This window comes from Electrophorus electricus, chromosome 13 (assembly GCF_041902795.1).
Source record: "Electrophorus electricus isolate QZ-2024a chromosome 13, ASM4190279v1, whole genome shotgun sequence".
Taxonomy (NCBI): Eukaryota; Metazoa; Chordata; class Actinopteri; order Gymnotiformes; family Gymnotidae; genus Electrophorus; species Electrophorus electricus.
In genome coordinates, this window is record NC_137509.1 from 10,654,215 (window position 1) to 10,677,500 (window position 23,286).

A 23,286-nucleotide genomic window follows, 5' to 3' on the forward strand; every position below is an offset into this window, starting at 1 on the left:
CTATGCATTCTTCGTGAAAGCTAAACGCATGGATATGGCATTAGAAATGCCCATATGTAAGCATATATGAGTGTTGTATGTTCTCTTTAACTAGTGAGTCTCTTTGATATACTTGTTTGACATCTACATAACTATTGCCAATATAGCCTATTAGAAAAGAAATAAGTGAAAGAGGGAGGGTGTGTGTGTGTGTGTGTGTGTGTGTGTGTGTGTGTGCTGGGGCTAACAGAAGTCATTTTAAATAGGCACCCCCTGCAAAACTGGTGTGGTCAAATAACCAGCAAACTATGAATAAGCAGAGCAGAAGGTATATGTTGTCAAACGGGAAAGAAGTTACAGGGGGATGAGCAGGAAGAAAAAAGGGGGTAAATGTTCTGCCTCAACCACTCGGACAGCCCTGGCAACATACCACTCATTCTACCGCCTACACACTCCCTCTGTCTTTCTCTGTCTCATTCTTTCTCATTCATTCTTACCACCCTTATTTAGTTATCATATTTGTCTCTTCTAAAATTTTATTTCTAAATGCAAGGATTCCCCCATAAATTCATAAGTATATACACATCACATAAAAGATTGACATAGAACACAACACAAATATGTTCTATTAGTAGTAACTCACTAAGGTGCGTAGAGGTGTGAGTGTAAAAATTGGCATTAAATAGAGGGGTAATTTTAATTTAATTAGTGGTTTTCTTGGGGGCTTTCAGAAGTACCAGAGAAGTGAATCATGGCTGTCGATGGAATCAGTGACCAGATCTTTATAAACTGACCTTTTGTTCTTAAGAATGGGGAAAGGGTTTTTGTTCAGCTGTCTGAATCTTCCCGTTCATTAGTTATGGTTTTATGTAAAACCTATAGTGCATCAAAGTATTGATGCCCTTAAAATATTCCCGTTTCAACTTGTTGTCAACTACCCAATGTTTTTAGTGTTACGTGTGTCGGTCGTACTGAGCAGTCGCCACGCCTTTTCTTTAACTGTGTCTTAGCTAGCCACCTTTTCGTAGGCCTACGTTTCAGTGTTAAAAGTTGGGTTTTATGTCAATCTCCATCCTTCTTGTTCAGTTCTACTTATTATTACCCTCAGTCACTCCCGCCTTGAAGCGGAATGGTAACTGGGAGTGTGTGTGAGAGAGAGAGGGGGGAAGAAAACCGGTCGAACAGGTAAAACGCAGAGGCTGGCCTGGGTCGGGTTTGTTGTCACCGTTATTTCCAGACGCATGCGCGCTGCCACCTGTTTCCTCATGAAATGTGTACCTGCGCTTCAATCAACCTTTGAAATTCGCCGTGTTGCGTCTCAAGTGAAGGGATCGGAATATTTCCTAGGTCGTTGTCCGTTAACAGGGCTATCAGGTCGGTGCCTGTTTATATCAAGTATAAACGCCTTAGGCCAGGGATACCTTGGAAGCTGAAAGTTACGGAAGACAAGGGAGAGCACGCAAAAGTGGAAAAATCGTGAGAGACGCCACGGGAACCTGTAGCCTATAGGTACAAAAGTTTGTAGTGCTAGTCAGGAGAGAGCAGAACCGGGAGTAAAATCCCCTAATTTTACATTACTACTTACCTGACGCCATCATACAAGCAAGACTTTTATTTGATTCTTTTTCCTATTTAGTCTGTTTTCAGTCTCGTAAGTAGTTTACCGGTCAGTTCTGCGTACAATAGAAAGCCAGAGAAGCATAGCGGAGAACAACCTGGAGAACAGACCATGCCGCGAGCATTCCTGGTGAAAAAGCCTAGTGTTTCACCCGCTAAGAGAAACTGGAGTGATCTCCCTGACCACGAACGCGGAGACATTTACATACCAGGTGAGAAGACACGATCATGAGCTTACACACCATTTAACTTGAGTAGCCCGAAACACACAGGCTAAACCGAATAACGGTAAACGTGCATCGTGTAATAGATTTTTTCACAAATTAGCATACGAGTCGTTAATATACTAATACAAATTCGTGATCATTTTAAAGCAATTTGGTCAACGAAAGAAAGTAATTCCCTAGAATATACATATTTTTTCCAATCTCGGGAAAACTGTTTTAAGACTATTGTACACATTCAGGCTAACCTTTAATATCCACATTTAATGCGTCGAATTTAATGAGCACAATAACAGTCTGAACATTTCATTATGATCACAATGATCTTTTAAAATGTGTTCCCGAGAGGTAAAGGGACAGAAGGAGCCGTTACAACCCGCTTAGTTGACCTTCAGACCCATTTGGCTTCCATATACACGATGTAAAATTCATTGCAACACATTGTGTTAGACACCGTTTTGCCTACACGAAACATAATGCTTTTAATACCTCCTTACTTACGAGATCTAGGCTAAGGCAATAGCTATGGTGGTGTGATCCACAGGCCAAAGGGATACGCTGCGAGAAGGTTTGCCAACAGCAAAACTCGCTCCATTTGTGATTGCTTAAAAGGTCTGGAAAAGCAGATAGAATTAAACTACGAATGTCAGATAATGTGCTGATTCATCTAACGGAATACGTACAAGACAGCCCTCTTTTTGTGAACCCCTTCCCCTGGACCATTTCCTTCATCACTACAAACAATCAGGCTAATAATTTACTACATCTGGCTGGATTTTAGGGGTGCAATTAGAACTTAATTTCCGACCAGATCCTACACGCATAGCCTACACAACGCAACAACCACCAAAAAGATAGCCACATATTCTTTTCCTCCTTTACAACGCGAAACTCAATAAAATTGTTTAGTATCCTATTATTGTTGTGAACAAAAAATTTAGATTGACTATAACTTTAGGAATAAACCAACTAATTTGATGGCTATTTCTGTAAATTTATATATTATATATATTTGTGTCGTTAAAAATATCAAAGTCGTTCTACGTTGTTTTGCCATCACACTGAAACCAGAGTCCTTGTTGAAACAGATTAATTGTAGTTATCAGGTATTTATGTGGTAAGCTACAGTTAAGTTGTTTCGTGTACCTGTTCTTGTTGTTATCGATTCCGTAACCAACAATCTGTAGTTTCAATTTTGGCCTAATTATAAACGGCCTCGTCCTAAGTAAACGCTTATGACCACGTAGGATGTTCGTTACTTAAACGAACACAATTACAGTAGCCTTATTGCCTGTACTTTCGTTCACATTGTCATATGAGATATTCAGCAAGTTCTTTTCTAAAAACCTAAGTTTAAATTCGTTTTGTAAGAAAACTAATGTTTACTAGAAGTGTCGTCCATGGCTGAGTTAATGAACAGCGAAGGAAATAACGGACTTCGCCGCGCAGTCTGTTTCCCGCTACACCCTTGGCAAACATGGTACAGCCTGTTCACGAGTAAACTCTCCAAGAGTAGGCAAGGTCTACCTTTCACTTTACGTTTGATATTCCCCTTGACAATCTTAGTGGAATACGCTTTTATTTATCGACCTTACCTTGGGCTTTATACCAGGTGTCTTATTTTTTTTTCCATTTAGGCTTTGTTGTGTTTGTCCGAATATTATCTCCCTTTTCACGGCATAATTGACTGAACCCGTAGGCTGTGTCGTCACATGAAATGTGTCAAAGTTGCGAGATAAGACATGAAAACCAGATTTGGAACAATGTGCAATGTAAGCCCATAAAAGGAGTAGGATCTGTGCACAGCCAGCAGGCTACTTGTCTTTTCTCCATATCTTAGTCCTGACTAGCCATATATACCAAACGCTCTGGCTTCACTTAATTTACTTAAATGTGAATATAAATGGGCCTATCAAAACAAAAAGGGAAACGAAAGTGAATTGGTCTGTTCCAGCAACAATATTGGGCTGTTAAAGGGAAAATACACTTATTATATACACTTATCTTATACACTTATAAGAAAAACACTTATTTCTTCTAACTATATTTTATAAAATGAGGTTTAGGTTTCACGCCTATCCACATTTGTTTCCTGTGTTCCACGTTGGCTGCAAACACACATGGTGTGGTTAAGAACAGGGAGGGGTTGGAACACAGCTCAAGATAAATCCAGATAGGTTAAGCAAGAAAAGAAATCAGTGCATCAGCTATAGCAAAATGCTGTAGGATTCTTATATATTTGTTTGTTTATTTGGCCTTTGCTTACATCCCCATAATGCAGGATAACACCCTGAGCTCAAGAGAAGCACAGGAGATGAAAAAATATTGGGAGACATTAAAAACAATATGCCCCATCTGGAGGAACAGAAACCACGAATAGCCAGTGTATACAGAGAAAAGGCCACTCTGTACTGTTGTGTGCTGCACATACCGTTACATAGAGCACACAAAATTTGCATTATAATTTGCAATTTGTCTGATTATGTTTCACCAGGATCAAGAGGTTCTTTGTGCACTACTTACTGTAAAAAAGTTGTAGGATAGCCAGAGTGGCAGGACATTATTATTATTATTATTATTATTTAATAGATCATTGAAAATTGGGATGTTAGAAAACATGATACTTTACTGGAGTCTTGTTTGCAGCCTTTGTTGTGTTGTATGCACACTTGTATAAAGAGAGCATAAGCCTGTGTCTCTAGCCTGGCTGGTAAGACTGGTACTGCCGTAATAGGAGTGGCTGACTTCAGTCCAGGACAATACATACACACACGCACGCACGCATGCACACGCAGACACACACGCAGAGAGAAACATACGCCTGCCTCCCACCCACTCACACACACCTTCCCCGGAGGCACAACTGTCCCCAGTCTCCTGAGAGCCACATGTAACATCCAGTTTCTAATAATATTCACATTCTTCATCACCGCCTATGGCAGTATATGGGTGGTCTGGAAGTTGTAACCCTAACTGTGGAAGAGAAACATGAATTGTTGACAGGTCAAAAAAGAAAGCAAAAATTTGAAGTAAAATTTGGTTGAGAAAATAGTGAGGTGTGCTGCTAACGAAGATAATGATATTTTGCCACCACTCCTCTCAAATGATTCAACTGATACTCATATATTTGCTCTTGATGTCTTTATTTTCTCCTTCAGTGTCCATGACCCCTCCAGCTCTTTGGGAGGAGACAGAAGCCAGTACAGCTGAAGTGGCCCTGTGCCTGTCCACGCGTAAAGAACATACCTTATGCACACATAGATATCCACAGGACCCCCATGCCATGGTTTCTACTGCCGAACTTCCATCCTCTACTGCTCTGGGACAGCACCACAGCCCAGAGATAGAGCGCATCAGAAGTTCACAGAGCAGCACATATGTCCGCTCCAAGATCAAGGTGAGGCCTTTTCAGTAATGTGCAATTCATTAGTTACTATTTTAGCCTTAATGCTCTCCAGGTAAAAACTGGTTAGAGCTGCATTGTTTCAGTGGTAATCATCTACCTATTTTGACAGACCTCTGGTTCATGGTGATTTCAAAGTAATTTTAACTGATAGAAAAATGGTGATTTTTTAACTGAAATATTTTGGACGTTCAGGCTATTCAGCAACGGTTCAAGTTGGAAAGAAATACGAGTCATTTAACAAAATATCTGATCTTCCTTCATATATCTTCCTTTCCTTTTTATATTTACAGGTTACCACTGGAGAACCTCCTGCTGAGGTGCCACCTCTCATGCCATGTGTGACTACTGGTCCTCCAGTCATCATGGCAAACTTATGCCCCACACCCAGCATTCTGACATCTTTAGCATCTGCAGCGGGTGGAAGCTATGTTTGTCAGGTGTGCCAGAAGGTATTTCAGTTTCAGCGAATGCTCAATAGACACCTAAAGTGCCACAGTGAACAGAAAAGGCACCTGTGCAATTTCTGCGGCAAGGGCTTTAATGACACCTTCGATCTCAAGAGGCATGTACGCACGCACACAGGTATGTGAGCATAAAAGATTTTGCTGGTAGAATTACTTTTCGTGGGTAGTGAACCAAACAAGTATTGATCAGATTTATTTACAGAGTTGTGTAGAAATGTATGTATACTGGATTTAGGTAAAGTTATAGTTTCATTGCTTTTGGTCCTACTTTAAGACTGCAGGTCAAAGCTCTGTGTCTACTGAATACATACTACACAGAGATCCTTAAACATATATGTCTCTCTCTCTCCAAGGTGTTCGTCCATACAAATGTGATTTATGTGAAAAAGCCTTCACGCAGCGCTGCTCTCTGGAATCCCACATGAAGAAGATCCACGGTGTGACACAACAGTATGCCTACAAAGAACGGCGCACTAAACTCTATGTTTGCGAGGAGTGTGGGCACACAGCCTCCACCCAGGACGCCTTGCTCCGTCACCTCCACACTCAGCATCCAAACAGTGCCTTCTTGCGGGCCAAGGGGGCACGCAGGCAGTCAGGAGCAGCAGGCATGAGTGGATGCGAGGAGAGCTCCCTGCCTGGGTCCCCTCTGTCACAGAATAGTGATGACACAGCAGGGTCAGGAGGAAGGTAGAAGGATTTGTGTGTTGGCAAGTAAGGGAAGCAAAATGAAGAATTTGCACACCGTTCATGCTACTATGACAGCTGTTTCACATATATAAAGATGAAGAAGGAAAAATAGAGGGGGAAACTTGGTTACACTGAAATTATAACTGCAATAAGTTTTATTCCGTGCCATGATATATTAGATGAACTGGTTAATGTGCCTTAAGCACTAATCATAGATTCACTCACAGTTTACACTACAGCTATTGATGAGGGCTGGGTCTTCCCTTTGAAATTGGTAATAATTATGCACTAGTTCAGTTTACATTAAGGCATTTTCTAATACTGAAAGTGATAAGAATGTAACACTACTTTATGTAAATACAATAAATCCTATATGGTGTTTTGGCTCAGGGCAGACATTTTTACATTAAAGTGCTCAAGTTTAAAAAATTACAACAGTGCCTTATTTTCTTAGTTTTTTTGATGGGGGGGGGTACTAAAGAAGAAAAGAATGTTTGTCAAAGATTATTGTTTGTAATATATACTGATAGATGTTTAGTAAATATAGATTTATATTTATCATGCTGGTTTGTAATATTTCCGGGGTGGAGTTTATCATTTATCCCAGATTTTCTACGTTTATATTAACAATTAATACGTATTATTCATTGTGGACATTATTTTCACATTTTAGACATACCTTAGGAGCCTCAAGGGTAACTGGCAATGTTCACTTCACACATATACAAATGGCATACAATTAATATGTGATTTGATATCTAACAGCCGCTACTGACAAACAAGCCATTCAATGTGTGCTGATATTCAAGCGTAATAGTTTAAACAGAAGCAGATTATCGATTTTGTGGAAGAGTGTATAACGTTGTATTTTATTACTGATCTTTTTTTTTTATGAATGTGCATTCTCTTACACAATAAATGTTTATTTCATGTCACGTATTACTCATTGCGTACATGGACCGTGAGCATCGTAAGATATCTTGGTTGACAAGTTGAGTTACAAATTCAAATTCTTTCAGCTCTTTGATTTTTTTCCCCCCCAGAAAATCAGAAAGTGTTGTGAGCAGCGAGAGACGGGGAGCGTGGGTATGAGCGAGTCAGTGGGTGGATGTCGTGTGCGCACGCAGCAGATTCCAGATCCTTGTTGGGTCTTGTTGCTGGAATTCACAAGCAGCCTCATTGCAGGGCTCCTGGATGTTAACGGTTTAGGTGTTTTTCGTTAGGCCCGTTATATGTAATATTTATTAATTTAGAAAGAAGACCACGTTCTTGCTATGCACAGGGTCTAGATCTATTGAGGGTTTAAACATATGATAGACCATGCAGTAACCAAGCGATTACTACAACGTCCTCAGACTAGGAAGCACTGGTACGTTTTAATTGTAAACTAACATAATTGTGCACCATGCCTGGTCCACGCAAAATCTAATTTCGTGCCGCAATGTTTTTATTCCATCAGGCCTGAGAGTGGCGCTGCCTGCGCTGCGCGCTTAATTAGGATACATTGTCGCGAGGCTGAAGACACGTATACGTCTATTTTCAAACACACCGGCGGGGAAAAGACCACGTTCAGCCTGCCACATTCAGACGACGTCCGTAACGCGCTACAGCGTAGCCAATGTAGTAGCCTGACATTCTTTTACTCTCCCTTTGAGAAGGGAGACGTTAATGTGAGCAACAGTTCGGACGTTAATCTAAGATGGCCAACCGCTTTGTTGTGTTGCCAATTTAGCTTAGCTAGCTAAGCTAACTATTTAATAAACTATGTTAGCTAGCTGCCATAGGCAGAGTGGGACAAGCAGTGTCATGTAAAAACACTGGGCGGACATACTAATGTAACGTTAGCACCGCAATAGCCAAAGGTTCCCATTATACTAAAATACACTCGCTTGCTTCTAAGATAATAATAATAATAATAGTTCGGTAGCAAGCTAGATGGCTAAATAAGAGACGTGGAGACAGAAAATGTAGCGGTCAGCTACATTGGCACCAATACAGTCTGCGTTTGCCTTGTTCGGTTTTGAATTGGTAGCGTTATCTTATCACCTTCAAGATGTAGCTACGCATCTGTGTCTTACCTCGTGTAGTGGCTAGGGTCGGTTACTGGATTTTAATATGCCGTCGGAGCAGGGGCCGGTGCGCCTAGGTCGGAAAAGACCGTTAACCCCTTGCCCCAACCCTCTTTTCCTTCAGTGGTTAACTGAGATGCGTGATCACGCCAAAGAGAAGGGGCTGAAAACGCAGTATGTGTATCAAAAGGTGAACTATGTTCTTTCATAATCAGTTGGTGGATTTTGTGGATAATATGACCAGAGTAGTCTAGTTTGATGCAGCCTTACGCCTGCCGAACAATACGTTCTGCTTTTTCTTTAAGGCTATTAACTCTTTGAAGAAGTACCCTCTTCCACTGAAAAACGGCAAAGAGGCAAAGATCCTACAGAATTTTGGAGATGGTATTTGTAAGATCCTGGATGAAAGGCTTCAGAACCACTACAGAGAAAACGGTAAATTGACGAGATACGGGTGCTAAGGAGTACAGTTTGTCCTTCTGGAGATTTAAATGTAAAGGCCGTAGTGCCACAAACTTATGTTTATATTCCTTTTGTTATTTTACAGATGTCCACGCTGATGTTCATTCCCTTTCAAGTGGTTTTACTACAAATCAGCCCCACGGCAACCTGCACCCTGACAAATCTGCATCACATTCTTCGAAGGAACCTTTGGGAATAAGTGAAGGAAGCATGGTAGGTTAAACTATCATTTCAAATAAACACACACTGTGTCTCTCAAATGAGAGGCTTCCGCTGACTGATAAACATTTTCACTGTAGAGGAAAGCAGAAGGTATTATCAGAAAGGAAGGTGGAGTAAAGAAGAAGAGGGAGTATGTACCCCAGAAAAGATCTGGAGCCTATGCTGTTCTGCTCACGTTGTACAGGAACTCACAGGTGAACTATAGACATACATTTATCTGACACTTATCCAAAACAACTTACAATTATGACTGAATACAACTTGAACAGTTGAGGGATCAGGGCCCCAACAGTAGCAACGTGGCAGTGATGGGGCTTGAACTGGCAACCTTCTCATTACGTCAAGTACCTTAGCCACTGAGCTCCTGCTGCCCCCACCAACACTGTACACCTAGCTTTACTAGCAGTATAGTGCACATGGCTAAAGCACCACAAGGAACAAACATGACATGCTTTTACTGATTTATGTATTTTCAGCAAAGTCTATGGATATATAACTAAAGGATATTGCTGTTTATATCTGTCTTTGCTTCTTAGTTACCTGGCAGTAAAGGCTTCATGTTTAAAAACGAACTGCAGAATGAGGCACAGTCCATCTGTGATAAATCCTTCACTGTGGTAAGACTGCTGATTCAACTTTTAAAACATATTATAAACTATAATATACCTACTTTTATGGAAAGGCCTGGTCTCTCCAGAGTTTAGATAATGGTATTTAGCCCAGCTTTTGCATTCTGTTCTTTGTGGGTAGCCTGATCTAGGCAGTAAATACACAGCATGGTCCTCTGTAAGCACCCTTATCCAGAAGAACCTACTCCTGAAGACCCACAGCCCTGCAAGGTAAATCTCACTCAGTATTGCAAAATGCACCTGTTTCAACCTGACTCAAAATTATGTCCTCACATTACTGTGAAATGGTCCAAGACAGAGGTTTCAGAATAATTTTAGAACACCAAATTCATCCAAATAGAGCTGTACAATATGACAATTTACACTATATGGGCAAAAGTAATGGGACATGCTATTTTAAATCCATAGGTATTAATATAGAGTTGATCCTCCTTTGCAGCTATAACATGCATGTATTTTTTTTTATACTAGATCTGTGGGAATTTTTGCCCATTCATCCAAAAGAGCATTTGTGAGGTCAGACACTGATGATGGGTACAAGAGCCTGCCTTACAGTCTCCATTTTAGTTAATCTCAAAAGTGATCAGTGGGGTTGAGGTCAGGGATCTGTGCTGGCCAGTCAAGCTCAAACTGAAAAGGGCCTTCCCCAAACTGTACCCACAAAGTCAAAACTATACGATTTTCCGAAATGTCTTGGTATGCTGAAGTATTAAGATTACCTTTCACTGGACCTGAAGAGCCTAGGTCAACTTCTGTAAAACCACCCCCTAGCATTATCCCTCCTCCACCAACCTTTATAGTTGGCACAATGCCGTCAGGCAGGTAACCTTTTCCTGGCATTTACCAAACCCACACCCCTCCATCAGACTGCCAGAGAGAATTGTGATTCATCACGCTGCAGAATACATTTCCACTGCTCCAGAGTCCAGTGGCAGCATTCTTTACACCACTCCATCCGGCACTTGGCATTATGCCTGGTGATGTAAGGCTTGCTTGCAGCTGCTCGGCCATGGAAACCTATGACATGAAACTCCTGGCACACGGTTTTTGTGCTGATGTTAATGCAAGAGGAGGTTCAGAACTCTGCAGTTATTGAATGAAAAGAGCTTTAGCAACTTTTATGCACTATGTGCCTTGACACTTAGCGAACCCGCTCTGTAACTTCATATCATCTGCCACTTCATAGTTGAGGTTCCTAAACACTCCCACTTTTCAATAAGATCACTCACAGTTGATCTTGGAATATCTAGGAGGGAAGACGTTTCACAAATTTATTTATTTATTTATTTTTAATTTTTTTTTGGAGAACAACCCATTCTTTCACAAAAGTTTTTAAAGGCAGACTGCCACGCTAGGTGCTTGATCTTATACACTTGTGGCAATGGGAATGAATGAAACACCTGCACTCAATAATTAAGAGGTGTGTCCCAGAACTTTTGTCAATATAGTATATATCATGTGATAGAAAAAATTCTATTGTTTCATATTAAGCTCTATTGTGTATTTTGTTGTGAAATTGTTTACATTTTGTATTATATAAATAGTTTATTTAAGTAATATGTGTATACTGTCTGCCTTAATGTTTTAATATGAATGCAGGAGCTGATCTGTTTGCATCTCCCTCTTTTCTTGTTTGTTTGTCAGGTATTCATTGACTGAGCTGGGTCTAGCTCTAGCAGAGAGACTGGAGTTTGAAGAAAGAGGGGATGATTGTGGACGAGACAAGGAGAAGGCGACTCTGGCTGAGGAGTCGGGAGATGGACCAGTTACCATTAACCTCACTGTGAATGAGGGGGAATGGGAAGAAGAGGATATAGCTGAAAACAACTGGTGAGAGCGAATGATTAGCAAGTTTATAGATGGAGACAATGCCAGACTAAGAGTTGTGTTTAGAGAAGTAAAGTAACAAAAGATTGTGTCTGAAAGGAGTAAAAAAGGCCATGCTAGGCATTCTGTCAAGACATTTATAAGATGCAGGAAAAAAAACAAGATCAAGATTTTTTTCTCCACTACTTTAATGCCAATCTCCATAGTCTTTCTCATGAGATCTGTTCTTTTGTGCAAAATTAGTTCAAAGTTTTTCTTATTTGCTTCAGTATCCCATCAGAGGAGCCAACTGCAGCCACCACAGTAAACCAGGCAGAAAATGTTCCAACATGCTCAGGTCTTTCCGGAACAGGCAGAGATGGCCACCTTCTCCCTGGCTCTTATGACATTGTGCTGTGTGTTGACTTCATTGAAACTACTGGGTAGGTGGAAGATTTTTCATTGTGCATAATGTGCTTTATTCCAGCTGTGAGTTTCTATTTTGTTGCTCAAGAGATGTCTTTGGCATGGTAGAGGAAACACAGCACGCAAACAAGAGCTGGTTAAAGAGCTGCAGAAGAATGGAGTGATATTTGACATCAGGAAGCTTAATGTGGGAGACTTCCTGTGGATTGCTCGTGAGAAAGTGGAACCTGTTCCAGGTAATCTCTTATGCATTCACTCTTGACTGACTCTCATTTTTAATACCCATAGATGTTTATATTGTGGTTCATATACTGTATTTAGCCTGGTATGTTACAAACTATCAGAGATTCTGTAGATGATGTTGTTGTTGTTGTTGTTGTTGTTTTTATTAAAGATTTTGTAGCACATTAGTCAATAGAATTACTTTAAGAATACCCTAATATTTAGTGAATATTTCTGCACAAGTGTTAGCAAAAAGATAGGAGTTTCAGAGGGATGCACAGGTGGAGTTACCAGTGCAAATTTTGTCATTGGAGTACTGATGAGCAATATTGCTTGCAATTGTATGTACAGCCTCTGTATAGCATTTTCCTGGAAGTGTGTTAATAGCTGTATTTAAATGAAGGTCAGTTGCGCCCACCTGTGGCAAAAGAGCTGGTCCTCGATTACATCATAGAGAGGAAGAGGATAGATGATCTTTGTGGCAGCATCATGGATGGTCGCTTCAGAGAGCAGAAGGTATAAAATGAGCATATAAATTTTGATATAAACTCAACAGGAATAATGGGTCATAATAGGTTTATATTTGATTACCACAAACCTTGGTAGTGAAGTGAAAGCATGTGTTTGCACTTATACGAAAGGCTCCTAATTCCATCTGTCTCCCAAGTCCACCATTACTGTAGTTCAAGCAGGGTGGAACTAGGAGAAAATATGCATGCAACACTGATACTTGATCAGTGCTACAAGCTGTGACATTTTATTGAGAATGTGTTGAATGGATGCAATAAGGACAAATATTTCGGCATCAGCAAACTTCACTGTGCGTGGCTGCCGGCATAATGATGCTTGCTAGCCCACACAGCAGCAACCAAACAACGTTTGATGGCTTTCTCCGGCAGTTCCGTCTGAAGAGGTGTGGCCTTCGTAAGCCCATCTATCTGGTAGAAGAGTGTGGGTCTGCGGCAGCTCACATGAGTCTACCAGAGAGCACTTTACAGCAAGCTATAGTTAACACACAGGTGTGTACACTCAAATCTAACAGAACTGGCATCACTGACAACACACACACCTGATATTGAAGAACTGTGTATTGTTTTAGTAAACACTCTGTCTTGAACCTTAAATGAAACACAACATACTATAGATATACAGTCACACTCTTCAGTTTGTTTGTCAGTATGCAGTATCTTGTCTACCATTATGTAGTATGTTGTGCAGAACGTGTATCCAGTTTTCCAGGATACAGTATGATGCAAAACTACAATAGTATACTAGAATTGAATATGCACTTTGAAATTTTGAAGTAGGCAATAGAGCTGTTGAGCTGTTTTATCCATTATCAGTCACCCACAAAATTACACAACTATTCAACATTGTTTTTGTTACAAAAATAGTTCTAAATATCACTTAATATCATAATATGCAGATATGTTCATCTGAATTTGAGCAGAGACATATAACCTACACCATTATGCTTTTGGAAAATGAGTGTTTATATTTAGAAGTGTTCATGTGTTTGCACGTTTCAGGTGGTGGATGGCTTCTTTGTAAAGAGAGTTCAAGACGTTAGGGAATCAGCTGCCTACCTCACAGTTATGACCAGACATCTGCAGAAACTTTATCAGGTCATTCTCAGGCAATGCCTGCTTATCAGTACAAGGTGCCTCATTCTCAGTGTAGAACGTGGAGCACTGCTTTCTTTTGATTTGAGCTAGCTTGGGTAGATGGTGGTTTTATCTTGACTGAATAATTTCTCCCCCCAGAACTGCACACTGTTCTGTCGCTCCAGAGAACTGGAGGGAGACATAGAGTGTGACATGGAGAGCCCTCAGTGCTCACTCATCTCCTTCACAGAGTTTAACCATGGAGCTGTGAAAAACAAGGTGTGCAAAGAAAATAGTTTGGAAGTGTAAACTTGATTCACTGCTGGGAGGGCCTTTGTATATAACCATCATTTACTCTTCCCTATGCCCTCCCACTTTTAGCTCAATCTGCCATTCTCCTTTCTCAGTGTCAGACAGTTAGGGAGGTGTTTGCCAGGCAGCTGATGCAAATCAGTGGAATCTCTGGTGATAAAGCAGCTGCCATTTTGGAGCACTACAGTACGGTGAGCAGGTAAGCCTCAGCTGCATCTCAGTGGGCTCTCATTAACCATAGCGCAGCAAGCAGTGCCTGGACATTCTCAATATGACACTGGATGCAACTGTGATGTGTTCACCCCTGTCAGTTTGTTGGATGCATATGCCCAGTGTGTCACAGAAGCAGAGGGAGAAAAGCTCCTCTCCTCCATCAAATATGGTAAACTCAAAAGGTTTGTATCTTGTATTTCTTCCTCACAGGCATTTTATTGAGTGTGCATCATTTGCATCTAAATTTACCTAATTATTGTTTTAATGTTATTTATCTAGTGAATTACTGTCTTGTGGATTTGTAAAGTGTATAGAGCTAAAACCCATATCAAGTTGTAGGATAAATTAAGCACGAGTGCATGGTTTCGTGAATTCTGTTGATGTTTTGCATTTCCAGAAATCTTGGCCCCGTGTTGAGCCGTACTGTATACCAACTCTACTGTACACGTGGACCCTTGTCCTAACTCTAATCACATTATACAAAACTGCAATGCAGTGCACCACATTTGTGTTCTTTATACTCTATTTTTAGAAGATTGATGTTGACAAAATCTGAATAAAATACATGTTTGAATTTAATTTCATTCTTCTGTGATTCTATCGTGGACTAAAATAGACTAGCTAAAGTACTTGGGGCGAGGAGAGTGCTTTGTTGGTTTGCAATATGCTTTATTTTCCTTATGTTTGCAATTTATTGCTTATTGATTTGTCAACTCAGTGTTTAAGCTAATAAAACTTGCTGAGCACTGATGGACTAAATCACACAAACCACATAATTGTAGAGATGCAGAATAGTCTGACAATATCTAAGCACTTGAATTGCAAAGAAACGATTGCGGTAGACAGTTGTTTTGAAAGCACAGGTGCATGACATCGACTTGTATAGTAGGGTGCTTGGGGGGGGGGCCGCTATGTGCCTGCTCATAGGCCGGAGGAAAGCGGAGGGGACTTCTGATGACGTCCTCTGAATCGCCCTTAAGGAGACCAGCAAATCGACAAAAACAAATTCATTACATCCTTAGCGTAACGTGAAAAGGTATGTTTGGACACATAGGGGTTTTGGGTCTTCCGTAGCGATATGTGCATTTCGCATAATATATTTACGTAGCATAAAATGAAAAACCCAGACAAAACGGTCTTATGTCCGCATCTGCAAATTTGGATAATTTCCCATTAGAATAAGTATCCCAATCTAAATGCTGGATGACATGATTGGGAGCAACGGACTAATTCGGAGAAAAACTCTGTTTGCGTATCGTTTGAAGGTACTTGGCAAAAAGCTCGTAAGGGAAGGTGGCTTGTAATGCCATTTCGCTCGAGTTGCCCAGTCGTTAAATTGGATCGAAGCAAGAGACGGATGGGGTGACTTACCCGTAGAGGAGGACCCAGACCCGGGCCACCGGACCGTGCATCCTCCGGGCGGATCCCCACTACGAAGGGGGTCTATCTGGAAAAATGCAGGAGGCGACAGTCGAAAGAGATGAATCTATTCTGAACGGGGCTGGAAGGGAGGAGGTGAGTTGTGTTTTGCCTTTGGTTGGGTCGTTCATGTCGACAGTAAGGGCTGCTTTGTTGATGTATGTCCATGTGTATGTGCTGAATCATAATGAAGACTTTCACTGTCAGAAAGCAGGTTTTAAATTCATTGTTTTGTTGCCATTTAAAATAAACGGAGGCCTAAGACCAGCGCTTCAAATAACACGTAAGGAGGATTAGGTTGTCAAAAACGATGAATGGGGTATAATCGTGTGGTCTGATCCGTGTGTGCCTCTCTCCACCATGACATCTCCCGTCTCCTTTTTATCGCGCTCCTGCATTGCAGTTAGGATTGAAATGCACTGATGTCCACACGGCACATCTTTTTGTTGTCTTGTTTCGTTCGATGCAGAACTCGATCGTTAATTACGAATTATATGCCTGGGTGGAGGGCTTGGAGAGTTACTAATTTGCCCGAAGCGACCGTGAACACTCTTTCAACATCATCTGAAACACCTCGTCGGCTGCGCAACACGACTAACGGTACCGCTCATGTCGCCCTGCATACGCTCGTGCATAGTCTATTCTAAAATGGGCCTAATGAGAGTAAAAAAACTCTTACTTGCGGGTTTGCTTGCATAAACGGCGTGTTGACTGGTTGTAAAAGCCGTATGTTAATTGTAAAGAGTCCTTGGGTTCTGAGAGAGGCGCTGTATAAGTACAACTTTATTCATTCATCCTCATTAACCAAGACGAATATAGCGAAAGCCACGCAGATTATGGCGGTTTGCTTAAAAACTTGTCGATACCGTGGTATGCTGTATGCTGCCACCAACTTTGTTATAGGTCCTGTTAGCGGGACAGAACAATCTGAAGGTGAAATGGGGTAGATGGACTCAGTTTACACAATGAAAAGACTGCTCCTGTGCTTAGGGTCTGGTTCTACGTCACAAGGTAACCTGACCGTCACCCACACACACAAAGCACACTAAAGTGAATTACGTGCAGCGGGGGCTTCTAATACGTCGTTCAGTAAGAGTCGATTTAACCTAAGCATTCAGAGCAGTTTTAAAATTGCCAAGACTCCTAATAAATACCGCACTGTGTGCACAATTATTAGGCAAGAGAGTATGTTGACCATATCATAATTTTTCAACTCCAAGCTGTATAAACTTGAATGCTTATTGGATATAAGCATATCAGGTGATTGTGCTTTTGGTGTAATGAGGGAGGGTGTGGCCTAAGGAGATTAACGCCCTATACCAAGATGTGCATAAGTAGTAGGCAGACTCTTTTCCTCAGGCCAAAAGGACCAACAAAGAGATTTATCTGACTTCGAAAAATCAAAAATTCTAAGAAGTCTTGCAGAGAGATGCAGCACACTTAAAACCATCAAACTTTCTGTTGCAAATCCCTTGCAAACAGGATCGCAAGAAATGTGTTTTGAGAAAAATAAACACAAATTAACTGCCAAAGATTTGATAAGAATCAAACATGAAGCGACCAGGAACCCATTATCCTCCAGTGCTGTCATATTCCAGAACTGCAACCTACCTGGTGTGCCCAGAAGTACAAGGTGTTCAGTACTCAGAGACATGGCCAAGGTAAGGAAGGCTGAAACCTGACCACCACTGAACAAGGCATGTAAGGTGAAACATCAAGACTGGGCCAAGAAATATCTGAAGACAGATTTTTTTTTTTTTCTCAAAGGTTTTAAGGACTGATGAGACAAGAGTGACTCTTGACGGACCAGATGGATGGGGCCGTGGCTGGATAAGTAACAGGCACAGAGCTCCACTTCGGCTCAGACGCCAGCAAGGTGGAGGTAGGGTACTGCTATGGGCTGGTATTATTAAAGAGCTAGTTGGATCTTTTGGGGTTGAAGATGGACTCAAAATCAACTCCCAAACCTACTACCAGTTTTTAGAAGACACTTTCTTCAGTCAGTGGTACAGGAAAAGTCTGCATCTTTCAAGACGACCATGATTTCTATGCAGGACAATGCTCCATCGCACTGAAGTACTCCACTGTGTGGCTAGCCAGTAAAGACCTTAAAGATGAAAAAATAATGGCATGGTCCCTTTCCTCATCTGACCTAAACCCTATTGAGAAATTGTTGGCCCTTCTTAAATGGGAGATTTACAGTGAAGGAAAACAATACAGCTGTCTGAACAATGGCTGGGAGGCTGTGGTTGCTGCTGCACAAAAAGTTGATCATCAACAGATTAAGAAATGACAGACTCCATGAATGGAAGGCTTATGTCTGTTGTTTGTTTTTGTTTTTTGTTTTTTTAAATGTCAAATGTTTATTTGTACGTTTTGATTTGTTTGTTTGTTATTCTCACTTCTCCCTGATTTCAGCTGTTTCTTTTATGGTTGTCCAGTTTAAAGGGACCCACCTCCAAAAAGCCTATTACCACTACCCCTGCCCCTCGGTCTACTCATTACACTGTTTAAATGCTAAATCAGCCATGATCTGTTGTCATGGGATAATTTTAAATTAATTTTAAGAACCATCTCAGAGAATATATTTGTCACTTTATTTTTATTTTTCATTTACAAAGTAAACAAAGTTAATAAGTTAATGTTGTGTTTTATAGCAAAGGTTTAATGACTATATGAAATGTAAACAGCATGAAGAAATATAATGTTGCCTACAATGTTTTAAATCCCTAGTACTTGGTCCTGACGATTGAACCAAACGTGACCCAGAACTTAGTAGTCACTGAACAATGAGTTTACCTGATGGGTCACTTTATCATTTCTCCTGACTCTTGGGTAGAACACAATTGACATCCATGATGCATGATGCTGTAGCCAATATCTTAACACATAGCTTAACGCATAGAGGATGTACTAGGCCATTAGGTTTTTATTGACATTGCAGTATAGTATAATCCATATTTTGGGGGGAAAAAAAACAAAACAAAACAAAAAAATGGGAACATGTTGTTATTTATTTGTCTTTACTCCCTGTTGGCAGTGTTTTTGCTGAGGGGACATGGTTTGCTGTTTAAGACACACTCCCTTTCTCCCTCTCTTTCCCTCTTCTCCTCTTCTTTCCTTTCCTTCTTTTTTTGAGCCTCCTTCTTGTTCCTCTGGACTCTTGTTCTCTGGATGTTCCAGATCAAATCAGGCCGGATCAAAAGAAGACTGTTTTTTCATGCTACATAAAGACTTCAGTTAGACCAGCAAACAAGATTCCAGTCCCAATTTGGAAGCTCCCTGAGTCACACCATTTTAATATGAAGCAGACAGACAACAAAACATATTTTTGCCATCTCTCTCTCTCTCTCTCTCTCTCTCTCGCACACACACACACACACACATACTCTTCTCTATTCTTAGTGTTGTAGTTAATATCCTGTGTTCTGTTATGTCATAATTAACCGACATAAGGTCAAGGAAGGGAAAACATACATGTTTTTGAAGGTTGGTGTATAAACTGAAAGTGTGTTTCTGTTTCAGAAGTCTGTAGATTGTAATCTAGGCACATTAGCTACCTTGTTACAGCAGATTGGGGAGAGAGGGAATGTATATGTGTTGAGCAGGAGTTATGCTTTGAGACCCAGGAAGTTCACAGAGCTTCATGCTGGTAATCCTTTATATTGCTGCATACTGCACATAAAGATAGACGACAACCACAGGGCATTGGGATTGTGCTGGGACGTGTGTGTGTGTGTGTGTGTGTGTGTGTGTGTGTGTCAGTCAGTCAGTCAGTCAGTCATGGTATGGATACATTCCTCAGAGATTTTGGGTCAGTATGATGGCATCATGCAGTTGCTGCATATTTGTTGGCTGCACATTCATGATGCAAATCTCCCATCTCGCCACGTCCCAAAGGTGCTCTATTTGATTAAGATCTGCTGACTCTGAAGCCTTCTTGTGTACAGTGAACTCATTGTCATGTCCAAGAAAACAGTTTGAAATGATTTGAGCGTTGTGACATGGTGCATTATGCTGCTGGAATTAGCCATCAGAAGATATAGGTACACTGTGGTCAGCAACAATAATAAGTTTGGTTTTCTACTAATGTAGACTATTTGCTTCAAGGTTCAGAATGTTCAGAGATGCTCTTCTGCATACATCAGTTGTAATGAGTGGTTATTTGAGTTATTCTTGCCTTTCTCTCAGCTCCGTTTGGCCATTCTTCTCGGACCTCTGGCATCAACAAGGCATTTTCAGCCAGACAACTGCCAATCACTGGATATTTTCTGTTTTTCAGACCGTACTCTGTAAACCACTTTGTAGACTTTGGTTGTGTATGGAAATCCCAGTACATCAGCAGTTTGTGTACTCAGACCAGCCCGTCTTGGACCAACAACCATGTGATGTTCAAAGTCACTTAAATTCTGATGCTAAGTTTGAACTTCAGCATGTCATCTTGACCATGTCTGCATCTCTAAAAGCATCGAGTTTCTGCCATGTGATTTGGCTGATTAGATATTTGCATTAACGAACAGTTGAACAGGTGTATCTAATAAAGTGGTTGGTGAGTGTACATAAGTGTGTATATATGATGACAGAGGTGGCTAATGGAAGACAACCCTACCAATAGCTGCAATAGGTAGGACTGAAGTACAGCACAGAGGCACTAATCATGGCAGTACAAGACCAAGCACTAAACACTAAGTCTGTCAAAGGTGGGGTGTATCACACCAAACCATGCCCAAGTTGCACACTGTGCTAGTGCATATGAATTGGACACCACTGGGTCCAAATGGGAGAAGCCACAGTGAGTGGAGGAAAGCAACAATGCCAAGATTCTGTGGGACCTCCAGCTCCAGACATAGTGGAACCAACCAGACATCTTCATACATAATCTGCAGAAAACAGTGATGGTAATAGATGTGGCAAGTGATTGAAACATCCAAAAGAACGAATATGAAAAGTTGGAAAAATACCAGGGTTGTCCAAGTGGGTATAGGGGCACTTGGGGCTTTGACCTGTACACTGGAGAAATGGCTCCAGTATATTCCAGAAATTACATCAGTTTCAGTCCAGAAGAACAAAATCCTAGAAACAGCAAAAATATTTTGCAGCACCCGCCAAGGCCATTGGTAGAAAGCCAGAGTGTGAGGAAAAAGATATGGCCTGCTGGAACATATACTATATAATAAATATGTGAGCCAAATGCACATTTGCATTTCGTGAATCTAATGGGGGGTAGGGGAAGGCTCTCACACTGCATAAACACATGAATGCATGTCACCTGTACTAATGTTAGACCTGTATACTACTCGCAAAGTGAAAAGAAAAAGTTACAATGTTTATCTGTATTGTATGCCTCAAAGAGATCAGAGGTTGCTGCTTCTTCTTATATATATATATATATATATATATATATATGTGTGTAGCTTCTTCTTGGAGTGTAACTGTCAAACAAGCATTGTAAATCTAGGTTACCAAGTTACCTTAGATCTTAGTTTTTACACTTTTTTTTTTACCTTAGACTTTTTACACTTTTGTTGCCTTGTTAACTTCAGTAGCTTATATATTGTTTCAAGTTTGTGCAGTAAGGGAACTAAGAATGTGATAGTGTATCCAGAGTTATGTAACATATTAAACCATTTAGAATGCACTTCTAGATCCAGTAGGGTTCAGTAGTAACTGAAGTGAGATCATGAAATTGCTCAGTTTTACATTAAAGCTGAAAATGATTGGCATTTGTAAGTGTAGTTAACATGTAGTGAACATGGTAGTCAAGATTGAATGTGGGCAGTTACATTAAAGGAAGGAGCAGCAGTGGGCCATGTTTTAGGATATGTAAAGTATTTAATGTGGATATGGTGTATAGTCACTACAATGACTATTTTTTATTGTTTTATTATTATCATTATTATTATTATTATGACCAGCTCAAACACAATTTCACCTTTATTTAACCTAGGTAAGGATAGATATAGCCTGGATTGCTGAGCATTCAATACCTTATATAGATTATGTAGTTGGTCATTGACAAGCCTGGAATGTGGCTAATAATTGTTTCTTGATTTATAGTAATAAATCTATGGGGTGTGTGTGTGTGAGGGAGAGAGAGAGAGAGGCTTAAAATGGAGTTCAAATTTGGAGTCCTGAGAGATTTTCAGAAATTTCTGAATTGAGTTCTATGAATAATTAATAGAGATAGCAGCGGTGCGATGCCATGTATTGGAATCGGGTCGATATCAGCAAAAAATGCTGGATCGGATATCGGTGAAGACATTTATAAGGAAACTGATCCGGTATCATCACAATAGCAGCCTGAAAATAGCACGGCAGTGCTTTACAGCAGCTCACTGCACGTGATAATGGCCAGGTTAGTTTGAGGAGGCCACATGATAACCGTTGAGTCTGCAGGTGCATGGATGATCTCCATTGCTATCATTTTGATAACCCAGTGTGAGGAATAGGCTACCTGCCTTCTAGTGAGAGCATTTGAATGAGACAAAACAGTGTTTTAGCACTCTTCACTGCCATACCCGCGACCAACGGTCATTCATTATCCATTCTTTAAAAACAACAAAACATGACGACTTTTCCAGTTTGAATGTGAAGTAAAGAAACTTAAGTGAGCACAGCACAATATTTCAGAAAAGAGAAGGAGAGAAAATGAAGCACTCTTACTATAGATTACTGTAGTAATTATTACTACAGGTTTATTACACTGTGGCTTTAGTATATTCAAACCGCATGAAAAAATAGAAAAACTGATGAGTTTTAAGGTGGACTTGAAATTTTGAAGACAAAGCTGAAGAATAAGCTAACTTCAGGTAATTCTGGCTGTAGAATTTGTGGCTAGAAAGAATAATAATGTAAACAGTATCACATTAAATTTGTTTTAAGTAGAGTGAAGAGAGACCTGTCTGCTCACTTAGTGCTTGATGTCTGTTTCGTGTAGGCTATAACGGGTAGAACAGCAATTTACCAATGAAATTCACAAGAAGAACTATTGTAAAGTTGTTATTATTAAGTTGAGGTTGTATTACATTTGCATTCTTTAATGAGAAAAAAAGATCTATAGAGCAGAAGATCTATACTGTAAATTTCAGTAGTGAGTGAGTGAGGCCAGAGAGAGCGTGTGTGTGTGTGAGAGAGAGAGAGAGAGAGAGAGTGTGAATGAGTGTGTTTTGAGGGAGAGTACAGTAAACATCTCACTCTCACAAAGAGAGACACTGACTGTAAAGCAAAGGAATGAAAAAAAAATTAGTCTTGTAAACAATTTTTGTTTTTATTTATATTTATCTGTCATATTCATGCATGACATCTATAAAAATAGTATATATAATGCATCCCACACAAAACAATTCTAACTAGTACCATTTATTTACATGACGTTTTTATACAAACCAACTTTAAAATTATGATTAAATACAACTGAAGCATTTGAGGGTTATGGGCTTTGCTCAGGGGCCCAACAGTGGTAACTTGGCATTTGGTGTGGCTTGAACTGGCAACTTACTGATCACTAGCCAAGTACCTTGAC

At 40.4% G+C, this 23,286-nt stretch overlaps 3 protein-coding genes across 7 annotated transcripts in view; all 3 read left to right on the plus strand.

Moving 5' to 3' along the window:
• The first annotated feature begins 1,263 nt into the window (after positions 1-1,263).
• ovol1a (ovo-like zinc finger 1a) lies at positions 1,264-6,815 on the plus strand. Its single transcript, XM_027003823.3, has 4 exons — positions 1,264-1,808; positions 4,979-5,217; positions 5,517-5,808; positions 6,044-6,815. The coding sequence occupies exons 1-4, from the start codon at positions 1,709-1,711 to the stop codon at positions 6,382-6,384; spliced, it is 972 nt and encodes a 323-aa protein (XP_026859624.2). The 5' UTR covers positions 1,264-1,708; the 3' UTR covers positions 6,385-6,815.
• A 1,062-nt stretch (positions 6,816-7,877) lies between these two features.
• mus81 (MUS81 structure-specific endonuclease subunit) lies at positions 7,878-14,924 on the plus strand. Of its 2 annotated transcripts, XM_027003800.3 has the most exons (16): positions 7,879-8,639; positions 8,755-8,884; positions 8,997-9,124; positions 9,211-9,327; positions 9,670-9,750; positions 9,884-9,972; positions 11,407-11,592; positions 11,859-12,011; positions 12,103-12,230; positions 12,620-12,732; positions 13,116-13,235; positions 13,746-13,841; positions 13,980-14,099; positions 14,228-14,331; positions 14,444-14,527; positions 14,743-14,924. In XM_027003800.3, exons 1-16 carry the CDS (start codon positions 8,496-8,498, stop codon positions 14,807-14,809), a joined length of 1,860 nt encoding a protein of 619 aa, XP_026859601.2. In that variant the 5' UTR covers positions 7,879-8,495; the 3' UTR covers positions 14,810-14,924. The 2 variants fall into 2 exon arrangements, with proteins under 2 accessions (XP_081551027.1, XP_026859601.2); XM_081694901.1 differs by lacking the exon at positions 9,211-9,327 and having other exon boundaries at positions 7,878-8,639.
• A 799-nt stretch (positions 14,925-15,723) lies between these two features.
• The window catches only part of LOC113579813 (transmembrane protein 151A), a 25,793-nt gene continuing 18,230 nt past the window's right edge, over positions 15,724-23,286 (plus strand). Inside the window, exons 1-2 of one of the 4 annotated variants that reach the window (XM_081694903.1) lie at positions 15,724-15,860; positions 16,234-16,364. Coding sequence is in view for 1 of the 4 variants with exons in the window: in XM_035519739.2 (XP_035375632.1) it covers positions 15,801-15,860 (60 nt within the window). In the remaining 3 variants the exon portion in view is untranslated. The other 3 variants (XM_081694902.1, XM_081694904.1, XM_035519739.2) reach the window with 3 other exon arrangements.

Bases quoted from the DNA above. Each gene is read 5' to 3' on its own strand.
- ovol1a (XM_027003823.3), top strand. From the start codon at position 1,709: ATGCCGCGAGCATTCCTGGTGAAAAAGCCTAGTGTTTCACCCGCTAAG. The intron at 1,809-4,978 runs GTGAGAAGACAC...TTTCTCCTTCAG, and splicing joins CGGAGACATTTACATACCAG to TGTCCATGACCCCTCCAGCT. The intron at 5,218-5,516 runs GTGAGGCCTTTT...TTATATTTACAG, and splicing joins ATGTCCGCTCCAAGATCAAG to GTTACCACTGGAGAACCTCC.
- mus81 (XM_027003800.3), top strand. From the start codon at position 8,496: ATGCCGTCGGAGCAGGGGCCGGTGCGCCTAGGTCGGAAAAGACCGTTA. The intron at 12,733-13,115 runs GTATAAAATGAG...TTTCTCCGGCAG, and splicing joins GTCGCTTCAGAGAGCAGAAG to TTCCGTCTGAAGAGGTGTGG. The intron at 13,842-13,979 runs GTCATTCTCAGG...TTCTCCCCCCAG, and splicing joins ATCTGCAGAAACTTTATCAG to AACTGCACACTGTTCTGTCG.